The 25,270-nt window shown below is 37.6% G+C and overlaps 1 protein-coding gene across 2 annotated transcripts in view; it reads left to right on the top strand.

Moving 5' to 3' along the window:
* Grid2 (glutamate ionotropic receptor delta type subunit 2) overlaps positions 1–25,270 on the top strand; it is a 1,431,657-nt gene that overhangs the window by 1,067,374 nt on the left and 339,013 nt on the right. For both annotated transcript variants that reach the window (XM_032906395.1, XM_032906394.1), the window contains exon 10: positions 15,878–16,075. In XM_032906395.1, coding sequence (XP_032762286.1) covers positions 15,878–16,075 — 198 coding nt within the window. The remainder of the gene's footprint in view (positions 1–15,877; positions 16,076–25,270) is intronic.

Raw genomic sequence — 25,270 nt, 5'->3', positions numbered from 1 at the left:
GATTTTATACAAGTACACATTTTCTCCTTTCCTGTTAACAACTCTGAATGTGTATTAATTTTGTTTTCAGTGCTTTGAGTCTTCACAAAATACTGTCTTTGATTCTGTATTGAATGTTCACATTGAGGACTTTTCCTTTATTGATTCAAAATGTTAGTTCCTCTAATAGAATTGCCATGATACACAGTCCAAACACAACGCATCCATGCATACTCTCAGAAGCCCTTGCTCTTCTCCAATACTAAGCTTTTACTGTGGATCTCTAGGAGCATAGGATAATAACTTCTTTTCATACCTACCCAAAACTGCCAGTCACAGCAACTCCACCTCCAAAATGCATACCTAGATTTCCTTCAGAAGTCATGATTTAGTAGTTTCTTCTCTTGCTTCTTCCTGTCAATTTAATCATCCATGGTCTAGTTAATTGTTAAGAAATGTCATACCATGTTCCTCCTCAGCTCCGTGCCCATCCGATACACATCTCCATGGTTTTCCATCTCTGTTGAAGGAACGCAGCTGTATAAACTTATAATGGCCTCCAAATCCTTTCATCTTTGCCCTACACAGACACGTGGCTTTTAAGCCATTGGCTCTAAACACACAATGACTATTCTCTTAAAAGGATCCTGAAACTCTCACCCAGAGTCTATGCACTCATCCTGCATGATGAATGCTGGGTTTATAGAGGCTCTTAGAACCCATTCTCACAGATTCCTTGCCTGGGTTATTAGTTGTTCTTCTCAGCACTCATTACCACATGTGCTGGTGGTCTTCATATTCTTTTCTTTTTCTCTCTTGTCAACTTGACACAAGATGGAGTTTATTTAAGAAGAGGGAGCCCCAGGTAAGGAAATTCCTCCATCAAATTAGTCTGTGGACAAATCTGTGGGGTGTTTTCTTGATTAGTGCTTCATGTGGAAGACACCAGTGCCCTAGAGGTGATGCCACTCTGAGGCATGTGGTTCTGTGTTGTAGAGGAAAGCAGGTTGAGTGAGCCATGAGAAACAGGCTAGCACACAGCACTGCTCTGTGGTCTCTTCTTCAATAACAGCCTCCAGGTTCCTGCTTTGAGTTCGTGCCTTGAATTCTCTTAAATCACTATCAAGGCTGTAATTGGGATATATAAGATAAAAATGCACTTTACCTCCCTGGGTTTCTTTTGGTCATAGTTTTTAATCACAGCAATAGAAAACACACGAAAACACCACATACAATAGTATGTTTATGGGTGCATTCCGTATAATCCACATAAGATTATTTGTGTTATTGTTTGCCCTTTCTCTATCAAGTAGGCTTATAGGGAAGATGTTCTTTTATTTGTAAACAACTTTACTTTTAGCTTCTATTTGGAATTAGCACTCAACTTGTAATCAAATAAATAACTGAGGTTATGAAATTTCCCTATAATGTTCATAGATTTGGTTAAATATGTCACTATTCCCAAAATATTTTTAAATTTTTACTTGGAATTTGCTTTTAATACTTGCATGTATTCTTGGTATATTCAATTAGTCACAATTTGTGTTACCTAAGTGTTTCTGTACCCTGTCAGAAAATAGGTATTATCATAAATTTTGACCATTAATATTTTATAATATCATAATGAGAACATGGCCACATCAGCTAGAGTTTAGAAATATCGCTCTCACTTTGAAGTCAAAAAGTTACTGATGTCTTTAAAGAGTTTAACAGAGTTTCTTATTTCTGTGATCTGGTACAGCCCATCTCTGCACAGAAGCAGGATGCTGTCATTTATTTTCCTTCAGATAATGAATCTCTCAAAGTTACCTGCCTGGTGTCCTTTGCAAATGCTCCAGAGTGTACTGTGCACTCTACAAACACTGCTGTGCACTTCTAGATGTATTCTCGAGAAAGCAGTCAGGAACAGCAGTGAGCTGAGTGTTGTGCTAATCACCTTGGAGTCTACAGAACCTTTAATCCCCAGTTGTAGAATAATACTGTCAATTCAAATTCTCATGTACAAAAGTAATTTTGCTCATTCGCCATTTAGATTCTAATGTCATGTGATATGTGGCCTTTTCGAAAGCAATGTCTAAAATCAAAGATTTCATTTTTAAAAATATTTTGTATACTGACAGTTTTACCTCCAACCTAAAGGTTTTTTTTTTCACTTAAATAACTGAGCACAAAATAGAAATCAGAAGTAATATATAACATTTGAGGTTGTGTGTATATATATGATATAGAATATAAATGTACACATATTAATTTACTTATGCTGTTAACAATTATAATCTTATTGTCTGATTTGTATCTATTCAATGACTATTAAACTAAGCTTTGACTAGGCAGATGGCTCAGTGGTTAAGGGCATTGCTCCTCTTGCATACGAGTTTGGTTTCCAGCACCCAAACGGCAGCTTACAACCATTTGTCACTGCAGTTTCATGCATCTAACCTACTCCTTACGACTTCATAGGCAATAGGCACTCATATGGTGCACATACATACATACATACATACATACATACATGCATACATACATACATATTTACATACATACATAGGCAAACACTCCATATGTAAATAGAAGAAAAAACTAAATTCAGTCCCATATTTTTGTGTGGGGCTGCGAGCTGGAGGCTTTCTATGGAGATGGGCTAGGTTCATGGGTTCAGGCAAAGGGGAGAAAACTCTGGCAGGGAGGGGGACTACTTTTGCCACCTCCGCTTTGGTGCTGCTCTGCCATCCTTTCCACCACTGCCACTTTGGTTCTGGCCAGGCTGAGCCAACAGGAGATGGATTAGCCAGTGAGGGGTGCAAGAGAGATTCTGAAGGTGATTTCGGGAGAGCAGACCTTTTCCCCAAGCAGCGGTGTTACAGCTCTTTATGGCAAAAGCTCTCAGATGGAATAATTTCTGCACACACTTTTAATCCTTTTGAATAGAATTCATAAATATAGTTATGGACTGGGTCAGGTTCTGACAGGAAGTACTTCCTACTGGTTTGGCCTGAGAGCTTGGGAAAACCTCATCTACATATTTGGGGGCATGTGACTGATCCGCATTGACCCTACATGACCTGTGGTCACTTCCTCATCTGTAGAGGAGGGGCTTGGGGCGTTGCCCTACATGGCTAATCTATCTCTACTGATCTCTCTACAGTGGGCTGGAAGGGGGTGGAGCCTGATTTCTTGAGAGATTGGGGATGCTCCTGCCATCCTTTAGGGTCTCTGGGGATTCGATCTATTTTGACCAGGAATCACAGAGCCCGCCGTCCCACATTTGTGAAGCAGCTGCTTCTATGTCAGATCTTCCTACAAAACTTCCCTTTACAATGTTTCCTTCAGTTTTCACTATGACTTCTCTTCTTCCCTCCTGAGTTGCTGGGGGTATCTTCCTCATACCCATAGAGTGGCTTCTTTCTCTCCTGCAGCTCCTTACATTTGATCTCTTATTCTATCGCCTTAGTAGCAAATTCCCTATCGCTGCTGTTTTGAACTTACAAAATGTTCATATATTCTTTAGAAGAGATAATGAGTTTTCCCCCAAGGGGAATGGTAGTCATTAATTCTGCATATATCAAAATAGAATGTGTCATCACTAAGCAAAATGTGAGCTCCCACCATGCACAAAGACAACTCTTGTTTGCTACGGCCAAGAACATGTTTTATGGCACAACATTTTTGAAGAAACCATTTAGAAATATTCTCATTCTCTCCATAATGGCTTTGAGTTGTGTGTGAGCAGAATTTTAAGGCATTTCTAGCAACTTGTCCCTGGTGTGGGCCATCCTGACATTCTGGGCAGTCATGCATTATGAAGGCTTCTAATAATCCTTAATAGAGCTTTGGCAGGAGAGCTTGCAGATTGTACTCATCAAAAACACCATACTTAAAACAAACCTCTATCACCAGCGACAATTAAAGTGAGAATTAACCACGAGATCTGCAAGGGACGTGCAGTGCTGTGAATCAACTAAGCAATTAGCACGAGATTTTTTAAGTGACTGAATACAAGTTTAGAATTATGAAGTTATTATCAAATGATGTTACAAGTGATGTGAATAAATCTTTGATAATATAAAAGTGCTCCAGTTCTGCAATGCCCTGTCCCACAGGCAGGTCTACGGATTGTGAAGCTAATGTCCTCAGAATTATAAAGTGCTGCCTTCCCGTGGCAGTTGTTATTTTAGTCACAGAACCCTACACCTAGAGAAGCTGTCACACAAAGGATCGGCTTACTGGGTTCTGTAACTTGTTTTCATTTCATCTTAGACAGCTCTGCACCAGTTTAGAATCAAATCCTATTAATATTCTTTGAAACTAATTGCTAGAAAATGAATTTTAACAGCTGGAATTTATGATTTCCTCTCCCCTGAACTCCCTGCCTCTGTTCCTAGAGTAGAAGACTCAGAACTGCATACTTAAGACTTTGAAAATATGTGTTAAATAGAAACAGTCTACAAACTCCATTCATCTGGGATATTGCAAAGGGATTCTTGTTCTGTTCTTGCTCCAAATCACACAACACTGTATTCTTACTATTGCATGGTATTCTAATCTTTCACAGAAGCTTTTTACTAAAGAAGCGACTGGCTTATACACACCCCATCTTCTGGTCCCTCTTCACAAGTTACCCCTTGTTTTTGTTTACTGAACAATATAGGATAATTGCGGCTAGCTTCCACTGACAGCTAGAGGAGCACTAGCATTACCAGGTAGACAGGCCTCAGGCATGCCTCTAGGGGATATTGTCATTAAGGTAATTGAGATGGGAAGACTTGTCCACTGTAGGCAGTCCCACTCCCTGGCAGGGAAAGTAACATATGTACCCCCCCAAAAAAAATCATAAACCATTAATAAATATCTAACAATTCAAAAGGGAGAAATTTTCATTGTGACAAGAATAACTTACACTTTTACATTTTCCTGATTGCTTTGTCCCTAGGGTCCTAAGCTTAACCATTAGAGGGTTGACTTTCTTTACAGTGTGTCCACTATAAAAGCTAGGATACTTAAGTAATGTAATTGCACCTAGTTAGGGATATTTTATAAATCAGATTAATATATGTTTTATAGGAATTTTTTAATTAAGTCATTAAAAATGTATTCATGCTAATGTACAGTTCCACTTCTTTACATTTTAAGCTATTTGATATTTGAATCATTAGTACACCACAGTGAATTTCATCTTTCCATTTTGATGGGCACTGGGATTTTTTTTATTATTTCCAGATATGTCTATTGTCTATTCTAGTGCTCCTATTGACATTCATTTTTATTGGATATTTTCTTTATTTACATTTCAAATATTATCTCCTTTCCCAGTTTCCTCTCCAGAAAGGTGCTCCCCCACCCACACACTCCCTCCCGACTCCCTGCCCTGGCATTTCCCTACACTGGGGCACTGAGACTTCATAGGACCAAGGGCCTCTCCTCCCATTGATGCCCAACAAGGTCATCCTCTGCTACATATGCAACTGGAGCCCAGGGTCCCTCTATGTGTACTCTTCGGTTAGTGGTTTAGTCCCTAGGAGCTCTTGGGGTTCTGGTTAGTTGATATTGTTGTTCTACCTCTGGGTTGCAAACCTGTTCAGCTCCTTCAGTCCTTTCTCTAATTCCTCCTTTGGGGAACCGGCATTCAGTATAGTGGTTGGCTATGAGCATTCACCTCTGTATTTGTCAGGCTCTGGCAGTGTCTCTCAGGAGATAGCTATATCAGGCTCCTGTCAGCAAGCACTTCTTGGCATCCACAATAGTGTCTGGGTTTGATGTCTGTATATGCAATGGATCCCCAGATGTGGCAGTCTCTGGATGGCCTTTCCTTCAGTCTCTGCTCCACACTTTGTCTCCATATTTTCTCCTGTGAGTATTTTGTTCCCCGTTCTAAGAAGGACTGAAGCATTCACACTTTGGCCTTTTTGTAGTCTCTGAATTCTTTCTTGAGTATTCTGAGCTTCTGGGCTCATATCCATTTATCAGTGAGTGCATAACATATGTGTTCTTTTGTGATTAGGTTACCTCACTCAGGATGATATTTTCTAGTTCCATCCATTTGCCTGAGTATTTCATAGAGTTATTGTTTTTAATAGCTGAGTAGTACTCCATTATGTAAATGTACCAAATTTTCTATATCTGTTCCTCTGTTGAAGGACATCTTGGTTCTTTTCAGCTTCTGACTATTTCTTAGACATAATTATATACTTCTTTTAACATGCACCCAAGCCAAATATATAAACATCTTCATAGGAGAAATATGTCTATGGATTGCTCAAGAGCAGGTGTTCTTAACTCATGCCTGAGCATCTCGATTCTCTGCCATGTGTATGAAAGTGTTTCCAAAGTAGTTCTGCTGGTTTACACAGTCAGCAAGAGTGAGTGGTAGTTCCTAGTTCTCTACCTGCTTCACAGCATTTCAAGTTCTCAGACTCTTTGTTTCTCCTCTATCTTTTCTCACACTGAGATTTCTCTTTATACTTTTATTCTATTAGGTTCTACCTATTTCAGTTCATTAATTCTTTCTTTGCTGTACTGTAATCCCATAAGAAACTCAGCCACTATGGTCTGAGATAGGTCATTATCTTTTCTGACTCTCAAATTTCTAAACAGTCCTATTCTAAACATGACGGCACTTCAGATATAGTCCAGTTTTCTAGCAGGTAGAATGCTTTCCACTCATTTTCTAAACACATGCTACTGTCCTTATAATTCATGTCTGGCATTCTAGCTGTTGTCCAGAGACACTCCGCAGTCCTGGAGTCGGTCTGTTAGTTCTACAGTCTGAAGTATTGTACCTTTTGCATCAAGTATGCAGCTTTTTGTTTGTCTTGATGGATGTTTATGTGGTTGTTTGTTTTTGTTTTATTTTTTAAACACTACGTTTAAAACTCCTATGAAGCAATAGTGTGAAGCCTAAAATGGAGAACCTCTCTCTAAAGGGACTGTCGACTAGATTTGGTTGTTGTTAGATTATTTGTCTTGTTTTCTTTCTCCTTCAGATTCTACAGGCACTATATTACTGTAACACTATGTGAAATTGTGTTTTAATTTTGTATAAGTCTATAGTCTTGGCTTTTGAGCAAAAAATGCAAAATATAAAATACAGACAAGCAAAGTTGAAGATACACAGGTTTTGGCATCTCCCTTTTTTATAGCCCACTGTATGTCTTTGAACTAATACTGTTTACTTTTGTTTTCTCGTCTATTAAGAATGGGTAACTGTTAGCTCCTAAATTGTAATTATTCTTTTTTATCTGTTTTGCACCTTCTCTTTCTGTTGCTTTCTTGACACCAATCCTGCTGTTCATTCTTTGCATCTTCAGTGCATTGAGGACACATCCTTCTCTTGGCTATAGTTCTTTGATGGCGGTATGCATGGCTTCTAAACTCAGCCTACTCTATTAAGCACAAGATTTGAAGCAGTAGCTGCTGAATGGATATTAAATGGATATGTCAATGAGTGCATAAATTTTGAAAATAGGTGCATATATAAAAATGCTTCAATCAAACCAGATATTGCCACAGCAGAGCACATGTACGTCGTTTATTATAGTTTCCAGAGCTTTAATCTAATTTCACTGTGTTTACCTCTCTGGTATATTGACTCCTTGTCCTTCCAGAGAACAATGGGCCTGAGTTAGAATTTATGAATAATGATCCAAATCTGTAATGAAGCTTAAGAATAAAGCTTTTAAAACATTGATCTGGATAAGGAATGATAGGATATAATAAAAGTTTATTTAGGGTATAAAATTTAAAAGGCATGTTCATCAATAATTCATCAACTTTCCTTAAAAGGATCCTTAATATAACCACTTCTATTTAGCACTTTTAATCAATTCTAGTTGCTGCTACTAGCAAGAGATTTTGAAAACACACCTGTGAGATACATCTATTTGTATCAGTATTTACTTTAAAGTGGAATCAAATTCACTTTTGAGAAGAAATTTATCATAGTGAAAAACAATATCAATATATTGGGAATTCCCCTAATAACTAAGGCTGTAGCCAAGATAATAGGTAGTTCTCCACAAACTGTCAGAAAGTCCCCATCACTAAAGACAGCATATCTGTGTAACTCAACAAGCTGGGAGAGCTTGAGCTTGCTCCTACATAGAACCCTCAACTGCATATTCTAGTGTCTGTGATCTGGAAAGGCACTCAGGAGGCTACCAGAAGTAAGAAAAAATCCAAGCACAAAACCTTTGGTCTCCAATCTATAATCCCTTCAAAATAAGGTAAGACCAAGGTTACACCAACCTTATGGAAGCAACCAATTGATGTCTGATTTGAATTAAGACCCATTCCATGAGCTCCAACCCACACTGACATTGCTTGTGTAACCAAGAAGAAGAGTCTAGATGGTTCAGAGATTTCATGCAAAACCAAATACTACTGTTCTAAAAAAAAAGTAACAATAAAATGCCTGTTAATGATGTTCTGCTGTACTCATAGATCAGTACCTTATTTGGCTATCATCAGAGAGGCTTCATCCTACAAGCAGATGAGGAACAAATACAGAGAACCTTAACCATACATCTCACACACACACACACACACACACACACAGAGAGAGAGAGAAAGAAGAGAGAGAGAGAGAGACAGAGACAGAGACAGAGACAGAGACAGAGACAGAGATCACACAACTTTAAATGATATGTCTTCGTCAAACTCCTTTCCTCAAAGCTCAGAGAACCAGTAGAAGTGGAGGGAGGAAGAGTCCAGGATCAGGAGGGATGGAGGACCTAAACAATAATGCCGTCTAAACCAGTAGCTCTCACCCTGTGGACCACGACTCTTTTGGGTGGGGATCTCATATCAGATATTCTGCATATCAGATACTAACATTTATGATTCATAACAGTATCAAAATACATTTTCAAAGTAGCAATAAAATAATTTTTTGATCAGGGAACACCACAACATGCGGAACAGAGTTAAAGGGTTGCAACATTATGAAGGTTGAGAAACACTGCTCTAACAAGACCAAGCAAAGCTCATATGAACTTAGAGTTGGAAGCAACCACCAGAGGGCCCACGTAGGTCTGCACCAGGTCCCCTGCATACACACTAGAGCTTTCGGCTAGTACTTTTATGGACTGCCTGAATGTGTAAATGAGTGGACCTCTGATTCTTGTGCCTTTTTCTTGGAAATCTTTTATTTTTCTGTTGGATGTACTTGTCCAACTTTGATACTATGGTTTTGCTTTATCTTATATTTTATTTTGTTATGTTTTGTTGTTATCTATTAGAAGCCTGTTCTTTTTTTAATGAGACTGAAAGGGACTAGATCCAGATGGGAAGGGAGGTGGGTGGAACTGGGAGGACTAGATTATGTTGTGTGAGATAAGTATCTATGGTTAATACAGGGCAGGAGGGAATGTAAGAAAGCAAAAAAAGAAAGAAAATATAGCAATGTAGTAAGTTAAAGAATAGCTGCCAAGAGTATAAGCAAAACTGAAAGGGTGTAGCTAGTATTTCCTATCCAAATATTCATTCATTATTATCTATAATTTATTCATATAAAGTAATGAATAAATTTATTCCTAAAAATTGTGCTATGCAATATAGTATATTTCTTAATTTTTATTAGTTAAGGCTTTTCTATCCCATATTTTAATTTTTATATTTTAATCCCTCCACAATCTCTTTTTTATATTCCTTACATTCCTACCTCTCCAGCTTCATGTTCTTTTTTCTCTTCTTTAAAAACATCCTATTGTACAGTTTATATTGACCTGTATATGGAGCTTGCTCTGGACTGTGATTGATCTACTAGGATAACACCATTAAATAAAATTGTCTTTCTTCCAACTTTGTAATGCTAGATAATGATTTTTATGTCCTTTTATTTTAGTTTGTAAGTATTGTAGAGAGTATTTTTGGTTTGCTTTATTTTTCTTTGTTTTGTATATTTGTTTGTATGATAAACTTATATTTGTCTCTAATAATTTAATAATCACAATTTAATATCAGTAATTTAATTTTTGTTGCATTTTTGTCTGGTTTTGATATCAGGGTAAGAATAGTATCAGAAAAAGAATTTAGAAATCTTCCTTCGGTTTTCCTTTTATGGAATAATTTGAGTACTATTGTTGACTCCTCTTTGAAGGTTTGGTAGAACTGTGCACTGAATCCCATTTGCCCCAAGCTTTTATTAGTTAGAAAATTCTTAATTACTGCCTTTATCTCACTAGATATTATGGGTCTATTTAAATTATTTACTTCATATTCATTTAACTTTGATAGGACCTCATATGTGTGTGTGTGTTTGTGTGTGTGTGTGTGTGTGTGTGTGTGTGTGTGTGTGTGGAGAGAGAGAGAGAGAGAGAGAGAGAGAGAGAGAGATTTCTCTCAGATTTTCCATATTCATAGGACTATAGACTTAAAAAGCATGACTTTATGATTCTTTCCTTTCCCTAGGTATCCTTTGCAATGTTGCTCTTTTTATTTCTTATATCGTTAATTTGGATAACCCCATCTATCCTTAGGCAAATTATGCTAAATATTTATCAATTTTATTCATTTTTGAAGAACCAACTATTTATTAATTCTTTGTAATTTTTCATTTCCATTTCATTAACTTCAGTTTTGAGTTTGATTATTTCTTCCCATCTGTTCTCAGTGTTCTTTTCTTTTTTCTTTTTTAAAATATTTTTATTGGATTAATTATTTATTTACAGGCTTTTATTTGTAATATTTCAAGTATTATTAATATGAAGTCACTGCAGTTTCTTGATGTGGACTCTTAGAGTTATAAACTTTACTGTTCCAGTTGCCTTTTCTCTGTCCAAAGATTTTTGGTATGCTTTGTTTTCTTTTTTTTCCATTTCAGGAGGAGGTGTTCATTTTCTTATTGATTCCTTCTTGATGGAGTTTTCATTCAATAGTTTCCTCTCCATGAGTTTGCATATTCTCTACTAACTGTTGATATCCAGCTTTAGTACCTATGTTGTCAGATGATATGCAGGATTTTATTTCACTTTTTGTGTCTATTGAGAGTTGCTTTATGTCCTCCTAGGTGGTCAGTTTTGGAGAACATTCTGTAAGCTGCTGAGGAGAAGGGGTATTCTTCAGTGTTTGGGTGAAAAATTCTGTAAATGTTTGTTTGGTCTATTTGACTTACAATGTCATTTAACTTCAGATTTTCTCTAGATTTTATAAGAATGAGTGATGGTGAGAGGAAGGTCTTAAACTTACATATTTTCTTAAACTTACATTATTAAGGAAAATGTGTGATTTTAGAGCTGGTGATTTTTTTTATGAAATTGGTTGTCTCTGAGTTTATTGTGAAAATGTTTGGGATTGTAGTATGTTCTGAGTATATTTGATGAGTTTGGCACATTCTTTCTTATCACTTCTGACAAGTTTTGTTCTGAAACCTTTTTAAATTTATTTTGTATTACTTTTATTGTTTTATAATCCAGCCGTTGCTCCCTTCCCACTCCCCTTTCCACATTTCCTCATCCCATTTCTCCTCCCCACTGTCTCCAGGAAGATGTCCCCTCACCAGTCCACCACTCTCCCTGGGGCCTCAAGTCTTTTGAAGGTTAGGAACATCTTCTCCCACTGAGGCCAGAACAGGCAGTCCTCTGCTATATGTGTGTCGGGGACCTAGGACTAGCTCCTGTATACTGACTGCCTGGTTGGTGGCTCAGTGTCTGAGAGATCTCAGGGGTCCATATTAGTTGAGACTGCTGATCCTTCTACAGGGTCGCCCTCCTCTGCAGCTTCTTCTAGCCTCTCCCTAATGAACCTAGGGGGTCTCCAACTTTAATCCAATGGCTGGGTGTAAGTATCTGCTTCTGTCTCAGTCAGCTGCTGGTTGGCCTTCTCAGAGGACAGCCATGTCTGTAAGCGCACCATAGCATCAGTAATAGTGTCAGGACTTGAAGCCTCCTCTTGAGATGGGTCCAAAGTTGGGACGGTTACTGGACTGCCTTTCACTCTATTTCTCTAGTTTTGTCCCTACAGTTTTTATAAACAGGAACAATTTTGGGTCAGATTTTTGGACGTGGGTTAACAAACTCATCCCTCCACTTGATGTCCTGTCTTTCTACTCGAGGTGAACTCTATAAGCTTCCTCTCTTTACTGTTGGGCATTTCATCTAAGGCCCCACTCTTTGAATCCAGGGAATCTCTCAACTTCCGGGTCTCTGATACATTTTAGAGGGTCGACATCTTCCACCTCCTCAGGTTGCATATTTCCATTCATTCTGCTGGCTCTCAGAGCTTCACTTCTGCCCCCCCATACCTGATCATGTTCTCCTTTTCCCCTACCCCTTTCCTCTCCCACCCAGGTCCCATTTTTCCTCTATTCCCTGTGATTTCTTCTCCTTTCCAAGTGGGATTGAAACATCCTTACTTGGGCCCTTTGGCTTGTTAAACTTCTTAAGTTCTGTGCATTCTGTCTAGGTATTCTTTATTTTTTGGCTAATATTCACTTACTAGAGAGTACATACCATGAATTTTCTTTTGGGTGAGAGGTACCTCCCTCAGGATGTTATTTTCTAGTTCCATGCATTTGCCTGCAAAACTCAGGATGTCCTCGTTCTTAATAGCTGAATAGTATTCCATTGTGTGAATGAACCACATTTTCTATATCCATTCTTCATTTGTGGGCCATCTAAATTGTTTCTGGCTTCTGGTTATTACAAATAGGGCTGCTATGAACATAGTGTAGGATGTGTCTCTGCGGTATGGTGGGGCATCTTTGGGTATATGCCCAAGAGTAGTATAGGTGGGTCTTCAGGTAGATTTATTTCCAGTTTTTTGAGGAAACTCCAGATTGATTTCCAGAGGGGTTGTACCAGTTTGCGATCCCACTAGTAATGGAAGAGTGTTTCTCTTTCTCCACATCCTTGCCAACATGTGCTGTCATCTGGGTTTTTGAGAGACTTGCTCCAGAGGGCCTCTAATTTGCTGAGACCCTGAAGCAGAGGGGCATAGGAAAGTGAATGTCAGGTAGGTAGGCCAGTGGATTTGCTCTGGGATTTTCTGCCCATAACTGTGATTTGTTCTACAGGTTCGGACTGCAAAGTCCCAGATCTTTGTAGTGGACGAGGTGCCTGATAAATGGACAGGCAGTAGATGGCATTGGGTCTGGAAGAGTCTAACTCATGTTCTAAGTGGAACTTCAGACAGTCTGAGAACCCAGTGATGTGAAAATTTATTCCTTTTTTCTAGTGATTAAATTGCTTCTTCACCTAAAAGAGTCTTATATTATGTAGGTCCATGAAAACAGAGAATTCTCTGGGCTAAAGAGTTTTAGCGAGAGAGTCAGGTACCATCTTTCATGAATGACCTTTTTAGAGCTTATAGCCTACACCGGAACAAGCTTCAAATGAAGAAATAAGTTCAGATTTTTTAATCATCACTTAAACCATGATGCAAGATTTGCAAGGCCCTATTAATTATTAGACTTTGATCATATATACATGCTCCTCACATTTGATATTAATTTATAATTTTCATAATCTTTTCTACTTCTTATTACCTCACTGGCTACTTCAAAATGTTTGCCACATGTAGTCACTGATTAGTCCTTTATTCTGTCCTAAACCTAGTGTAGAGTATAATGCTTTAACAATTGTTCAGGAGTTATATTTTATTTTCATTATATTTATTTATCTATTTATTAATGTTGTTGGGAAGAGGGCAGTGTATATTCTACAACACTATTGTGGAAGTCAGAGGAAAACCCATGAGAGTCACCTCCTCCTTCTACCATGTATGTATTTAAGGTTGAACTCAGGTTGTGAGGCAAATGCCTTCACTTACTCAGCTTGTTTGTAAGCCCTGAAAGTTTTACTATAAACTTTAAAGTGTATAGAGAATCTCCAATCAAGATGGAATGTGTTTTACACATAACATTAGCACATGAAATTACACATTACAATCTTGTATCATATAATACCATTAAGAGTAAAAAAGTCAATAATATAGCAAAGTGTGATTTGTTCTCAGGAGATTTAATCTACTAATCTAATAATCAACCATTAGTCATCATGATGAAATATTACCACAACAGGAAAATACTCAGTAGCTCAATGAAAAGATTGGAATTTATTTTTTAATGTATTAGTCATCCAAAAAGGGCAACTCTAGTCTGGTACAACAGCTCAAGTATCAGAGATACAGCTCTCTGTCTTGTTTCTCTGTAGCATTCTCAGGCTAATCTCCAGGGCACCAGCCATTTTATGCTCATTCAAGCTAGAAATTCACAGGAAGACAGCAAGAACTGGTGCACATATCAAATGGCTTATAGTGCATTAGCTGGAATTAGTCACATAGCTACACTAAGCGTTATAGAGAGCCATAGGCTGCATTAATTCTTAGTAGTTCTGAATGTTAGGGAGAGTTATAACTGTATAAAAGGAGTGGGGACCCTTAACTGTCTTTTACTGTTACTGTCTATTTTCTGACTGATCTGATGCTAAGACAATATATCTTTAAAAATAAATACATGGATATATCTTTAAAAATAAATACATGGATAAAAATAAATACATGGATAAGAGAAGAAACAGTGGTAATTTCAGAAACCATAATGGCAAATGCAGGATAAATACCAAGATGCCAAAGTATCCATGTTGTTAGGGAACATCAAAGTGCTGATTTTCTGGGTATAAAATACCCGCTTATATATTTTCAACATTTTAAAAGGCATCACTATCAGTAAATGGAACTTCTTCACCCTGAGAATGAAAACTTTTCTCCAGGTAATTTTTGAGTATTCCCAAAATAGAGGCAATGTTTTACAGGGTGTTCACTTCTGTCTTCTGAAAAAGAGCAAAAGCAAAATATTATTGTTTATATCAAGAGTGGCTTCTTTGTGTGTCTTGATAGGAAAATTATTCAAGGGGGAAATTTTTCTATATACTGGCTTCTACTCAAGTTGTGCCCCATGTACTGCATGGACTATTTATACTAACAACGGATATCTGTACATTTTAATGTGTTTGAATTATTTCCTCAAAAGTTTAGAATATTAAGTAATAAATTGTTGAATTTTCTGTCATCTGCCAACATGTTTCAAAACAACTGCACACTTAACACTTGTTCTAAACTAAAAGTAGCAAATGTGTTAGCTCCACATGGAGCAAAGTGAGATTTAGGAGAGGGTACTTGTGAGCTATCCTGAAGCCATAGGTTGGACACTCAGTATTACATAGACTGGGAATAGTGGCTGAGTCCTGTAACTCCAACACTCTGGAGGAGGACCAGGAGGATGGTAAATTCAAGGTCATTCTGGGATACACAAGAACTATACCAAATTAAATAAAATTAAAAATAAAAGAATGTGAAAAGATGAAAGAGGTAGGGTATGAAACCAGTTTGCCAATTTTGCTAAATTAGTTCATCAAAAAGATGACTTATTAAAGAGTAGTTATAATAGAGAAGCTGTTTTTGTAATGAAATATGTTTATATCAAAGTTTTAAAACTACTTGCCAAATAACTTCTAGTATGCATGATATTTTAGATTTTATTCAACTACATATTTTGAATATTTGCTGTTTAGAGTTGTGCATATGTCAATGTTTTAATTTATTTTCACACAGGTGGAGAAAATGTCTAATGGAGACAGTAAAATCATAGCTTCTTTAAATCAGTTACACTGTTGATGAATCCTAGGTTGTGCCCAAGGAGCAGGACCAGGAAATCGTGTTCTTGAAAAGTTTAGCTACATTCGTGTCAGTTGTGCTATGACAGTGATGAGCTGAGAGATGACAAGAAATAAGTGACTAAGCCCACTTCAGTAACATGGATGCATCAATAACGTATAAACGCTATCCCCAAGTTTATTGTTTCAAAGCATGAAATGGCATTTAGACTTTGTCAGCTAGACTCTTTAAAGAATAAATTGTTGTTTTTAGGGAGCAATGTTTATTGACATTAAGATTTTTTTCCATGTAGGAGGAGCCTTTTGTAATGGTCTCTGAAAATGTCTTGGGAAAACCGAAGAAATACCAGGGCTTCTCCATTGATGTTTTAGATGCCCTATCTAACTACCTGGGTTTTAACTATGAAATTTATGTTGCACCGGACCACAAATATGGAAGTCCACAAGAAGATGGGACATGGAACGGACTAGTAGGAGAACTTGTTTTTAAGGTAAGAATATATTTATCTTGTACCCCAAACTTCAGCTGTAATCAATGAAAGCTATTTTCATAGGAAAGAGCTTGATAGAGATATTTGATTGTGATATTTAGTCCAATAGACTCATCCAGTCCTACTTAATGAATGCTGTGAAAAGAAAACTGCATAGTAAAATAAAATTTACATTTATGCATCTCCCATAACAGAAAAGGACACTAGCAATCTTTATTCTTTGTGTTGGCCTTCTACCTGTTGCATTATGTCAGTTTCCTTAGGATTTTCTAATGTAGCCTGTTTTGGGGGTGAGTCAGTTATTTGAGGGGAGTTTATACGTATATTTTTGCCTCATTTGGTTGCCTGTTCTATATCAAACTCTATTATTTGACATATTAGCTGTTAGCATTCTTTTAGAACTCCTGTGATTTGTGAATTGAAGTTACCTTTCAATGTCTATGTCATATAATAACAGTCCTAATCTGCGGCAGTACCTATTCCCCACAGAGGATCACCCTCCAGTATTCTGCCTATTTTTCAGGAAGTAGCATGGAGTGAGAGATAAACTGTACAAGATTGTGGGAAAATGTGGAGGTGAAGGTGTAACATTTTATACACACAGACACACACGCTTGAGAGGACACACACACATTTACATACATACCTATGAACATACATATATATGTACATACATACACATATACACATATACATATATACATACATACATACATATTCTGATGAAGGAAAGAGAGAAAAAGATAATTGAAGAGTAAGTGTTCATGTAGATTTGTTTGCTCTTAGATATATACAGAATTGAATATGATTAGGCAAGAGGGAAAAAGAACTTAACATAGAAAAAGAAGTGAATGTGTAAAACATAAACACCCCACAGATATTAGGCATTAGTTTGTGGAATGGTTTTAATGAGAAAAAGGTTTTGCTGTGTCTTTGAAATATACAGTTAAGTGTTTGGAAGTTTAGGCATATCATTCCTTCAATTTCTTGACAAAAATATGCCATGCAATATGCTGACTGTGATATTAGCAGGCATTATCTAAGAGTCTAGAGGAGGCCAAGGTGGGACACAACTTTAATCCCAGTGTTCAGGAGGTAAAGGAAGAAAGATGTCTGTGAGTATCAGGCCAGTTTAGTCAACATAGTGATTCCTAAATCAACTGAGACTACATACAGAGACACTATGTCTAAATAGACAGACAGACAGAGAGGTAAACAGATGAGTCCTGGAGAATATTGAAAGAGTGAACTAGTTATCAAGGGGGTTGAGAGGTCATGGTGCTGAGGAAGAAACTGGTTTTTCTTACTTTTCAGATCATCAACAGAGGCCCATTGTCCATCTGATGGGTTTAGACATTAAAGCGCATCATGTCTTGAATATACTAAGACAATCAGGAAAACGTTAATCCCCTCTTCTCATACTCTTTCACCTGAAAATTCTTTGATTTATTCTGTTATTCTACTGGCAACCCAACAGCTTTGATTTGAAATGGATACTAGTCATGGTTAGCAGTTACGCATTTACTTAAGAGAGTTTTATCTTAAGACAACTTTTAAGGCCTCTCTGAATCACAATATCTGTTTCTGACAAACGAACATCTTTCTCTTTATTACTCTCTCTTCTATTTCCATATCCTACATATCTGAATGTATGTATATAAATCTAAATTCTTATTACACTTATTTATGTTCATGAGGTAGTACTATGTGTAACAGTAAATGTGAAGAGGCCAAAGGACAACTTGAGGAAATCATTTTACTCCTTGAAATGCATGGGTCCCAGAGATTGAACTTACATTGTCAAGCTTGATAACAAATGCCTTTATATATCAGACCAACTTACAGACCTAAATCTAAACTCTGCATATGGGCATTCTTCTTCATGGCTAAGGACAGTTCTGTCGTGCATGTGCAGTTCATTTTCTCCATCCTGTCATGTGGTGTGGAACATCGGAGTTAGTTTTCTATCATAGCCATTGGGAACATTGCAGAGAACACTGTCCGTGCAGTAGCCTGAACAAGCTAATCCCTTCTGTGGTGAAAGACATAGCATGGCGTTTCAGTCAGCTTGGAGAATATGATCTTTTAAAGCTTCTGAATATTTTGCCCTACCAACTTGCCTTCTGGTCTCATCTGTTTCTGTTGGTCACCGTGTTCCAAGCTACAGTCTTTACTCTTTCTCACCTTAGTAAAACCTGCTCCTGCATCCATCCGTGTTCTCCGAATTCTCCTTGTACAGATAGCCTTCCTGCATGCTACTTGTTTTTCAGTGTCTGTTCAAAGCTGTCCATGGAAGCCTTCCATAGTCACTGGATCTGAAGGAGCAATGTCTATGCTGTAGTTCTCTTCTCCCTTCCTTTTTTCTTCTTCTTTTCTAAATCCATGTAAAAAGCTTTTTAAACCTTTCTACTTGATCATTGTAGTACTCCATATTAAGTTGTAAGGTAATTTGAGATTTCTTTGGGTACTGTTAAAGTTAATGAATTAAGTGATGTCACCATACAGCATTAGGTGACATCTTAATTATGCCTCAGTGATTATTTTTTGTTTCTACCAACTACCTGCTAAGTTTTACTTTATTTTCATTTTTATGATGAGACTAATTTTTTTATACCCTTTCTCCTAGTATTTTAGGCATTTAGCAGATTCTATTCTGTCACTCCCACCTCCCTGAAATTGACTTGAGAGTGATAACCCTGAATAGAACAGGGGAAAATAGAAAAAGACATACTGAGAAGAGTATTCTGAATGTTGAGTAATGACTAACATTTTACAGTTCAGTATCGGTAGACACATAGAAGCCAAGTATCGGTCAACATTTTATGGGTGTTGATGCCTTAAGTCCTTATAATCATCCCATAAAGTAGAAATGACTGCTCTTCCTATGATATGAATAAAAATGAACAAGGCAATGGGAGTTTTAAAAGCTTGGTCAAAGTCAAACAGCTAATAAGAGAACTAGAATCTGAGCCAGTGTTTGGCTCTAGAGCTGTGGATTGTCCTCGTCGGAGCCATCCAAACAGAAAGTGAAGTAAGTAATTTGATATAAGAGTCTGGAGTTCAGACATAGGATCTGGAATGGTCATACATTTGAGGCTCATCAGCATATAGATGGAATTTAAATTGCCCCTCTGCCTTTCTTTGCCCCATTTCTCTTCTGTCTTCAATCTCCTCTACATCTTTGCTCCTTCCCACTGCTTGAAAAGGCATTCTCATCTCAAATATAATCTTTCTGTATTTTCTAAGTTAAATTAATTAGGTGCCTTTGGTTGCAAATGACAATCCAATTGAAGTGAAAAGATAATTTAATGGCTCACAAAGCTAAGCTGCCAGGGACAAGATCCAGGCACATTTCATCAGGCCTTGGACTTGCTTTTTCTCTTGCAACTCTGCTTCTTGGTGTAGTCCCAGTTCTCATGCAGTCTCTCCTGTCTTAGCAGCAGGGTGACTTTGAGCAGTTCCAGGCTTAGGTTTCAGCCTCTCATCTATCCCAATATAAACATTAGTGTTCTTTTGCCAATAGCTCTGATTCAGAACCTCAGCCTGAATACACACTGGCTCTGACCATAAACTATTGTATCCAAAAGGAGGCACTGTTCCCAGTAACAGACAAACACTGCATGCCAGTTTCCACCACCAAGATAGGCACCAAGAGTGGCTCCGTATAAAACATCCTGACTAAACATCAGTGCTTCCCAAGATAAAAGATTGCCCAACTGGAGGTAGGGGAAATGGTCAAGAAGCAAAATACTGTCCAGTTTTATGTGAAAGGGTAATTATCACAATCATAGAAAAACTATCAACAGTTACATGTGCACAAAGCAGTAAATCAAAAGTTACAATGAGCATATTAATTAGGTTACAAGCAATAGGTTGTAAAATGTTTACAATCCACGATGGAGATTTGTCAGTGTTGACACTTGATAGGTGTATGAAGGGGTTGTAAGATCCGGAATAAAGTTTTAAACCACAGATAAAAATAAACAGAATGACGTCACAGTCTCCAAAGAAAAACTGATATGCAGGATACACAGAAGGAAAGCTATTGCAATGGGGTAGGGAATTTAATAATGCAATGGCACAGTAGGAAATAAATATGATTGATTTTATAAAGAAAAGGAACACTTGTATTAGACCTTCAGTTAGAGTTACTTTCTGTTCTGCATATTATTATATAAAATGTCACTTGATTGAAAGACACATATTTCAGTTCACATATGTGACATTGCTGGCAATTAACATACATCAAAATTCACAAAACGATTTGGAAGTGACTGTGGGGTAATTACTTGCATGTATCTAGAACTGACTGGTGTTAACGAATGCTTTTCAGTTTGCATTTATTTACATTTAGTACTCACAACAGAAGAGGTGATTGCTACCTTAATGCTGCAGGCAACACAATAAAGCAAACAAGCTTTACGTGGCCACACGGCCATACTGGGAGTCATGTTGTAGATGCAGGCAGTCTGGTTTCAGAATCCAAGAACTAATTTAACCTTCTTATTGGCAAGATGAAGAAAGAAATCAGAATTCATGTAGTGATATAAATACATATATGTGGAGGGTAAAGAGGACGTGGATTTGATTTCCAGTGCACACATGAAGAATATCATCTATCTGTAACTCCAGTCCCAGAGGATTCAGCATTCTGTTCTTGCCTTCCCAGGCATTACGCAAGTACATGGAAAGCAGACATACATGAAAGCAAAACACCCTCTCACATAAGATAAAATGATCATATATATATATTTTTTTTTCAAACGGTAGTTTGAAAAGATGTGGACTTTGTCTATGCTCACAAGACAGCATCTGTGATGGGAGTGTTGACAACTGTAGGAGACAAAGTGTGGTTTTCACTGGGATTGAAAATGTGGGAAGAAAAATAAGGACAGCTTAGGCAAGCTGAAGCTGAATGAGATCTATATAAGCTGTGATAAAAAGTAAAATAAGTACAATATTTGATTTTTATAAAGAAAAGAAAATGCCAGTTTATGAGATATATGTGTGGATATATATGTATATATAATATATATGCATCATGATATGTGATATATGATGCATATATATTATATATACACATATAGATTATCATGTAAATATATACACATATACACTGTATACATATACATACACACCTGCACCATATACATACACACATATATACATATATAAATATATATATATCATATACAAGAGAGAGAAAAGGGAACTTATTTCCATAGTCTTTCCCGTGCAAGGCCTAGAAGACTGAGATTATGTTCCCTTTTGTATGCCAAGTACATGAAATGCCCTATTCATTTGCACACATTTTTGAATGCATGTTATATTCTGGGCCTGGTGGTTAATGTCATGTGAGTAAATGTAAGATAATTGTTCTTAGGTTTAAATATTCCATAGAATACATGACAATGAACTATAAATAAACAATAAAAACACAGTGTGACAAATGACATAGGCTACCATGGCAACTCCTAGGCCAGGGAGCAGCTTTACCCTGGGAAAAGGAAAAGATTGCATGAAAAAGAGCACTTGAGTTGGGTCTTCAAGATAAATGGGAATGTAGGAGACAACAACAGGAATACTAATGAAGATGGATTTGCTGTGTACAAAAATTTAGACTTTATCATTTACCAGGTAAATGTTATACAAAGCTTGTTCATAGAAGAAAAGAATTATTTAAGTCAGAATTCAAAAAGATAGCTTAGACCGGCCTGAGCAGGCACTGGAATGAGAAAGAACACTTTTTAAAAAATAATATATTAGAAAATAAAGAGATGTCTGTAATAAAATGGCAGTGATAGATTAACAAATACTGATGTGGGGACAATTAGTTACTATACTAAGAAGTGACTAATAGGACCTGCAAACTCAGAGATGAAGAAACGAAACATGCTCAGAAGTAGAGGAAATGTGCAATGGTGACAGAATAAAAACACTAGAGAAGCACAGCCGAGACGCAGAACTTTGGCCATGGACGTTGTGACATTGTGGTGCCTGATGAACACCCCAATGGAACTGCCTTGCCTAGGAGTGGCAAGTTGTTGATCTAGAATGAAGCAAGCTGTGCTGAGGGTGAGAAAAGCATATGACATGTAACATTCATATAACAATTAGCAGTGTTAGACTAATGGAAGCGCGAGCTCCGACTTATTATTTAAACCCCCAAGTTATTACTTCGGAGCAAGGAGAATGGATGGTGTTGTTTGTGCTCCTAGGTAAAAAAAAAGAGTAGAGAGCAAAGACAGCTGTCTTAGGGGATATCTCAGAGAAACCTCTGTGCTAATCTGTCCCTCTCTCCACCATCTACACAAGAAGAGGGGGCCTTAATAGCTCTTGGCAAGAATGAGGTTTACCAGCCTCACAGGCTGATCTGCAGGGAGGCACAATAAAGAGCCATCTTTCTCATCACTGTCTCCTAGGAAGTCCAGTTTGTGGTGGCAGAATGCCCATAATTCCTGTGTTTTAGAAAGAATTAGTAGTTGGAAAGAGGCCAGAGGTTTCAGTGTGGAAATGGAGCACGTTCCTTTTTACATGCTTCCACACCTTTTCGGGACTGCACAAGGTCCTTGAAAATATCTGTATTCACCAAGGCTTTGTCAGTCACCAAATCAGAATTGTTCTCTCTTCCTCAGTTGCCTATGCAACGGATGCTAATGAACCTTCTGAAGTGTGATGGAGTTTTGCAAACTAAGTGTTTTAAAGAGAGGACTAAGAGCGTGATATTTAATTGAAAACAAAGAATTCCTTATAGATATCTAAGATGTTAATTTGTCTTTCAAGCTAAATACTTACTAATGGCCTAATTGAGTTTCCCAGAGTGTGCTAGATATAAGCCTGAAAGGAGTTCAAGTGTGCACATGGTAAGAATCGGAATGTCCAATATCCAATATCTGTCCACTGGATACCAGTGTAGGGTCATGCTGAACAGACACAGGAGACCACATACACTGTGTGTGCAAAGAAGACAAAACATTTTTCTAAATATTTGTTGTTGACAAGGAGGTTTTAACACTAATGCACACAAAGGATGAGGGGAGATCTCTGGAAGCATAAATTATGTAGATGCTAATTCCTTAGTGGATTGTTGGAGGAGCAATTTTCTGAATTTGCAGGTGATATTTAATTGGCACACATTACAAACATCAAGGAGCAATTCAATCAGATAAAGGACTTGAATCATTAAGCACATGGTGTAATAGGTGAGAAGCATAGGTGAGTGGCAATAATAAGGCTTGAATCAAGCTAAAGACCATGAGCTGGATGTTTGCCAAAAGAAAGGATGCTGTCCAGGAATGGTTATGGGTTTAAAGACAGCATATAGGTAAGGGCAAGCAGAACGTCAGGAAAATACGTTTAGAATTAAAAAGATTGCTAGGTTAAAGGTTATAAATTAACAGACTACTGCATCAGTCAAAGCCAAGGTGATATAAAGATCAGAGCTCTGATGAGAAAATCCTCTAACTGGGCGTGCATAAATCCTGACACCTGCTGTTGGCTATTGAAATCCCATCTACTACCTCAGCTTTCATCTATCCCAGGCTAGAAATCCAAAAAAAATTGAATGAATAAGATGACTTCAAGCACATGAAAGAATGCATATGTGAGTGAAGCTATTCAGCATAAATTCTGGACTGGAGAGATGGCTTAGTGGTAAAGAGCACTGGCTGCTCTTCCAGAGGTCCTGAGTTCAAGCCCCAGCAACCACATGGCGGCTCAACATAAATTTTAAAAGACAATCCAACCATGATTTTTTCCCCTGTGATTCTAGGTACATAATTATAAAGTAGTGTTTATATTGCTTGGCCATTTTCTTAGTATGCAAGCTCCATGAAAATTCCAGCTGAAGTTACTCTGGAAATTCCAAACGGGGAGAAGTATGCATCCTGTGGGAGATGGCACAGTGCATAGTGTCACTGACATTATAGGAGAGTCATATCTCTTCCTCTGGACCTTGAGAATATAGGGGAACATAAGCACACACGTGGGAAACTAAAGAGCTCTTCACCTTAGAGCAGTCTGTGTATGGACCCCTTCTGAGGAAGTTTTGTTAGGTTTTGCATATTCATTTTCGGAATGGCTGCTTTGGACAAAGAGCCATTTTTGAATGACAGTTGACATTAACTCTGCCTTTTCATCAGGACAGGTCACACAGCTCTGGTTCTGAGTGACAGGGATTTTGATGTTTACTTAAGATTTGAGAACTCCATAATGGTAGCCTTCAAATTAAATTTGTTGCCCTGATTGAAAACAAATACAAAATGACCAAGACTGAATTGTCAAGGTAGGTAGTGACCCGCAGTGACTACAGAGGCTCCCTATGTACAGTGGAGTCATTCAAATGGACTTCTCAGATAGGTTCCACATTACTGGATGTGGTAGTTGGTCACTTGAGAGTCAGTCTGTCAAATCACTCTCTTCTTACAGGCACAGTCTCTGAGAGCTCATTCTCTTCTCATTTATGAGAAACTACATTCCATTCCTCACTATAGACTGCTAAATATATAGAAGGATCCCAAGAAGATTCTAGAGATTTTGATGTTTTCACTGTAATTAAAGCAAAAATCCATTCAATCTCATCCTTTGCTCTTGGTTTGAGTTTCATTGAAATGTAAGTTCATAAAGCAAGCACTTCAGGTAGACACTGTTTTTGCCCACTCTGTCTGCAAGTAGCTCTGAGATGACCCCTCAGAAAGCAGAAAGTGTCTACCAACAAAAGAGCTATTCCCGATGATCTGTTTCTTGAAGTTATAGCAGTGTCTTGTGAAGATTGCAGAAATGGTATTATTTCAAAATTTCTTGGGAGATTATAGGATAATGCCCAACAGATGGCAGTATATAAATAACAAGGAGTATTCTCGATTAACATTTGGTATGCATTTATTGAGGCCTAAGTTGTTACTGGAACTCTGAGGGTTGTTTACAATGCAAGACAGTTCTCCTCCAAGAAACAGATAGGTACATAGGAAGGAGGAAAAACATGAGAATGAGAGGCTCCCACATAAATCTAGCACTTTCCTTATATACTTCCCATTCCTGGTAAACCCACCTCATCAAGTGGATTCCATAAAATAAGTAGAGCACTTGCAAGTGTGTTTCTTCTCTCAAGCCTATCACCTGAGCTAAAATTTCCATCTCAATACTCACTGACCTTTCCTGTGATGTGTGTAATGGGAACCTCAAACACTGCAGGTT

The sequence above is a fragment of the Rattus rattus genome, chromosome 6 (genome assembly GCF_011064425.1).
Source record: "Rattus rattus isolate New Zealand chromosome 6, Rrattus_CSIRO_v1, whole genome shotgun sequence".
Lineage (NCBI taxonomy): Eukaryota > Metazoa > Chordata > Mammalia > Rodentia > Muridae > Rattus > Rattus rattus.
The sequence above is the reverse complement of the archived record's forward strand: the minus strand, read 5'-3'. Positions and strand labels throughout refer to the sequence as shown.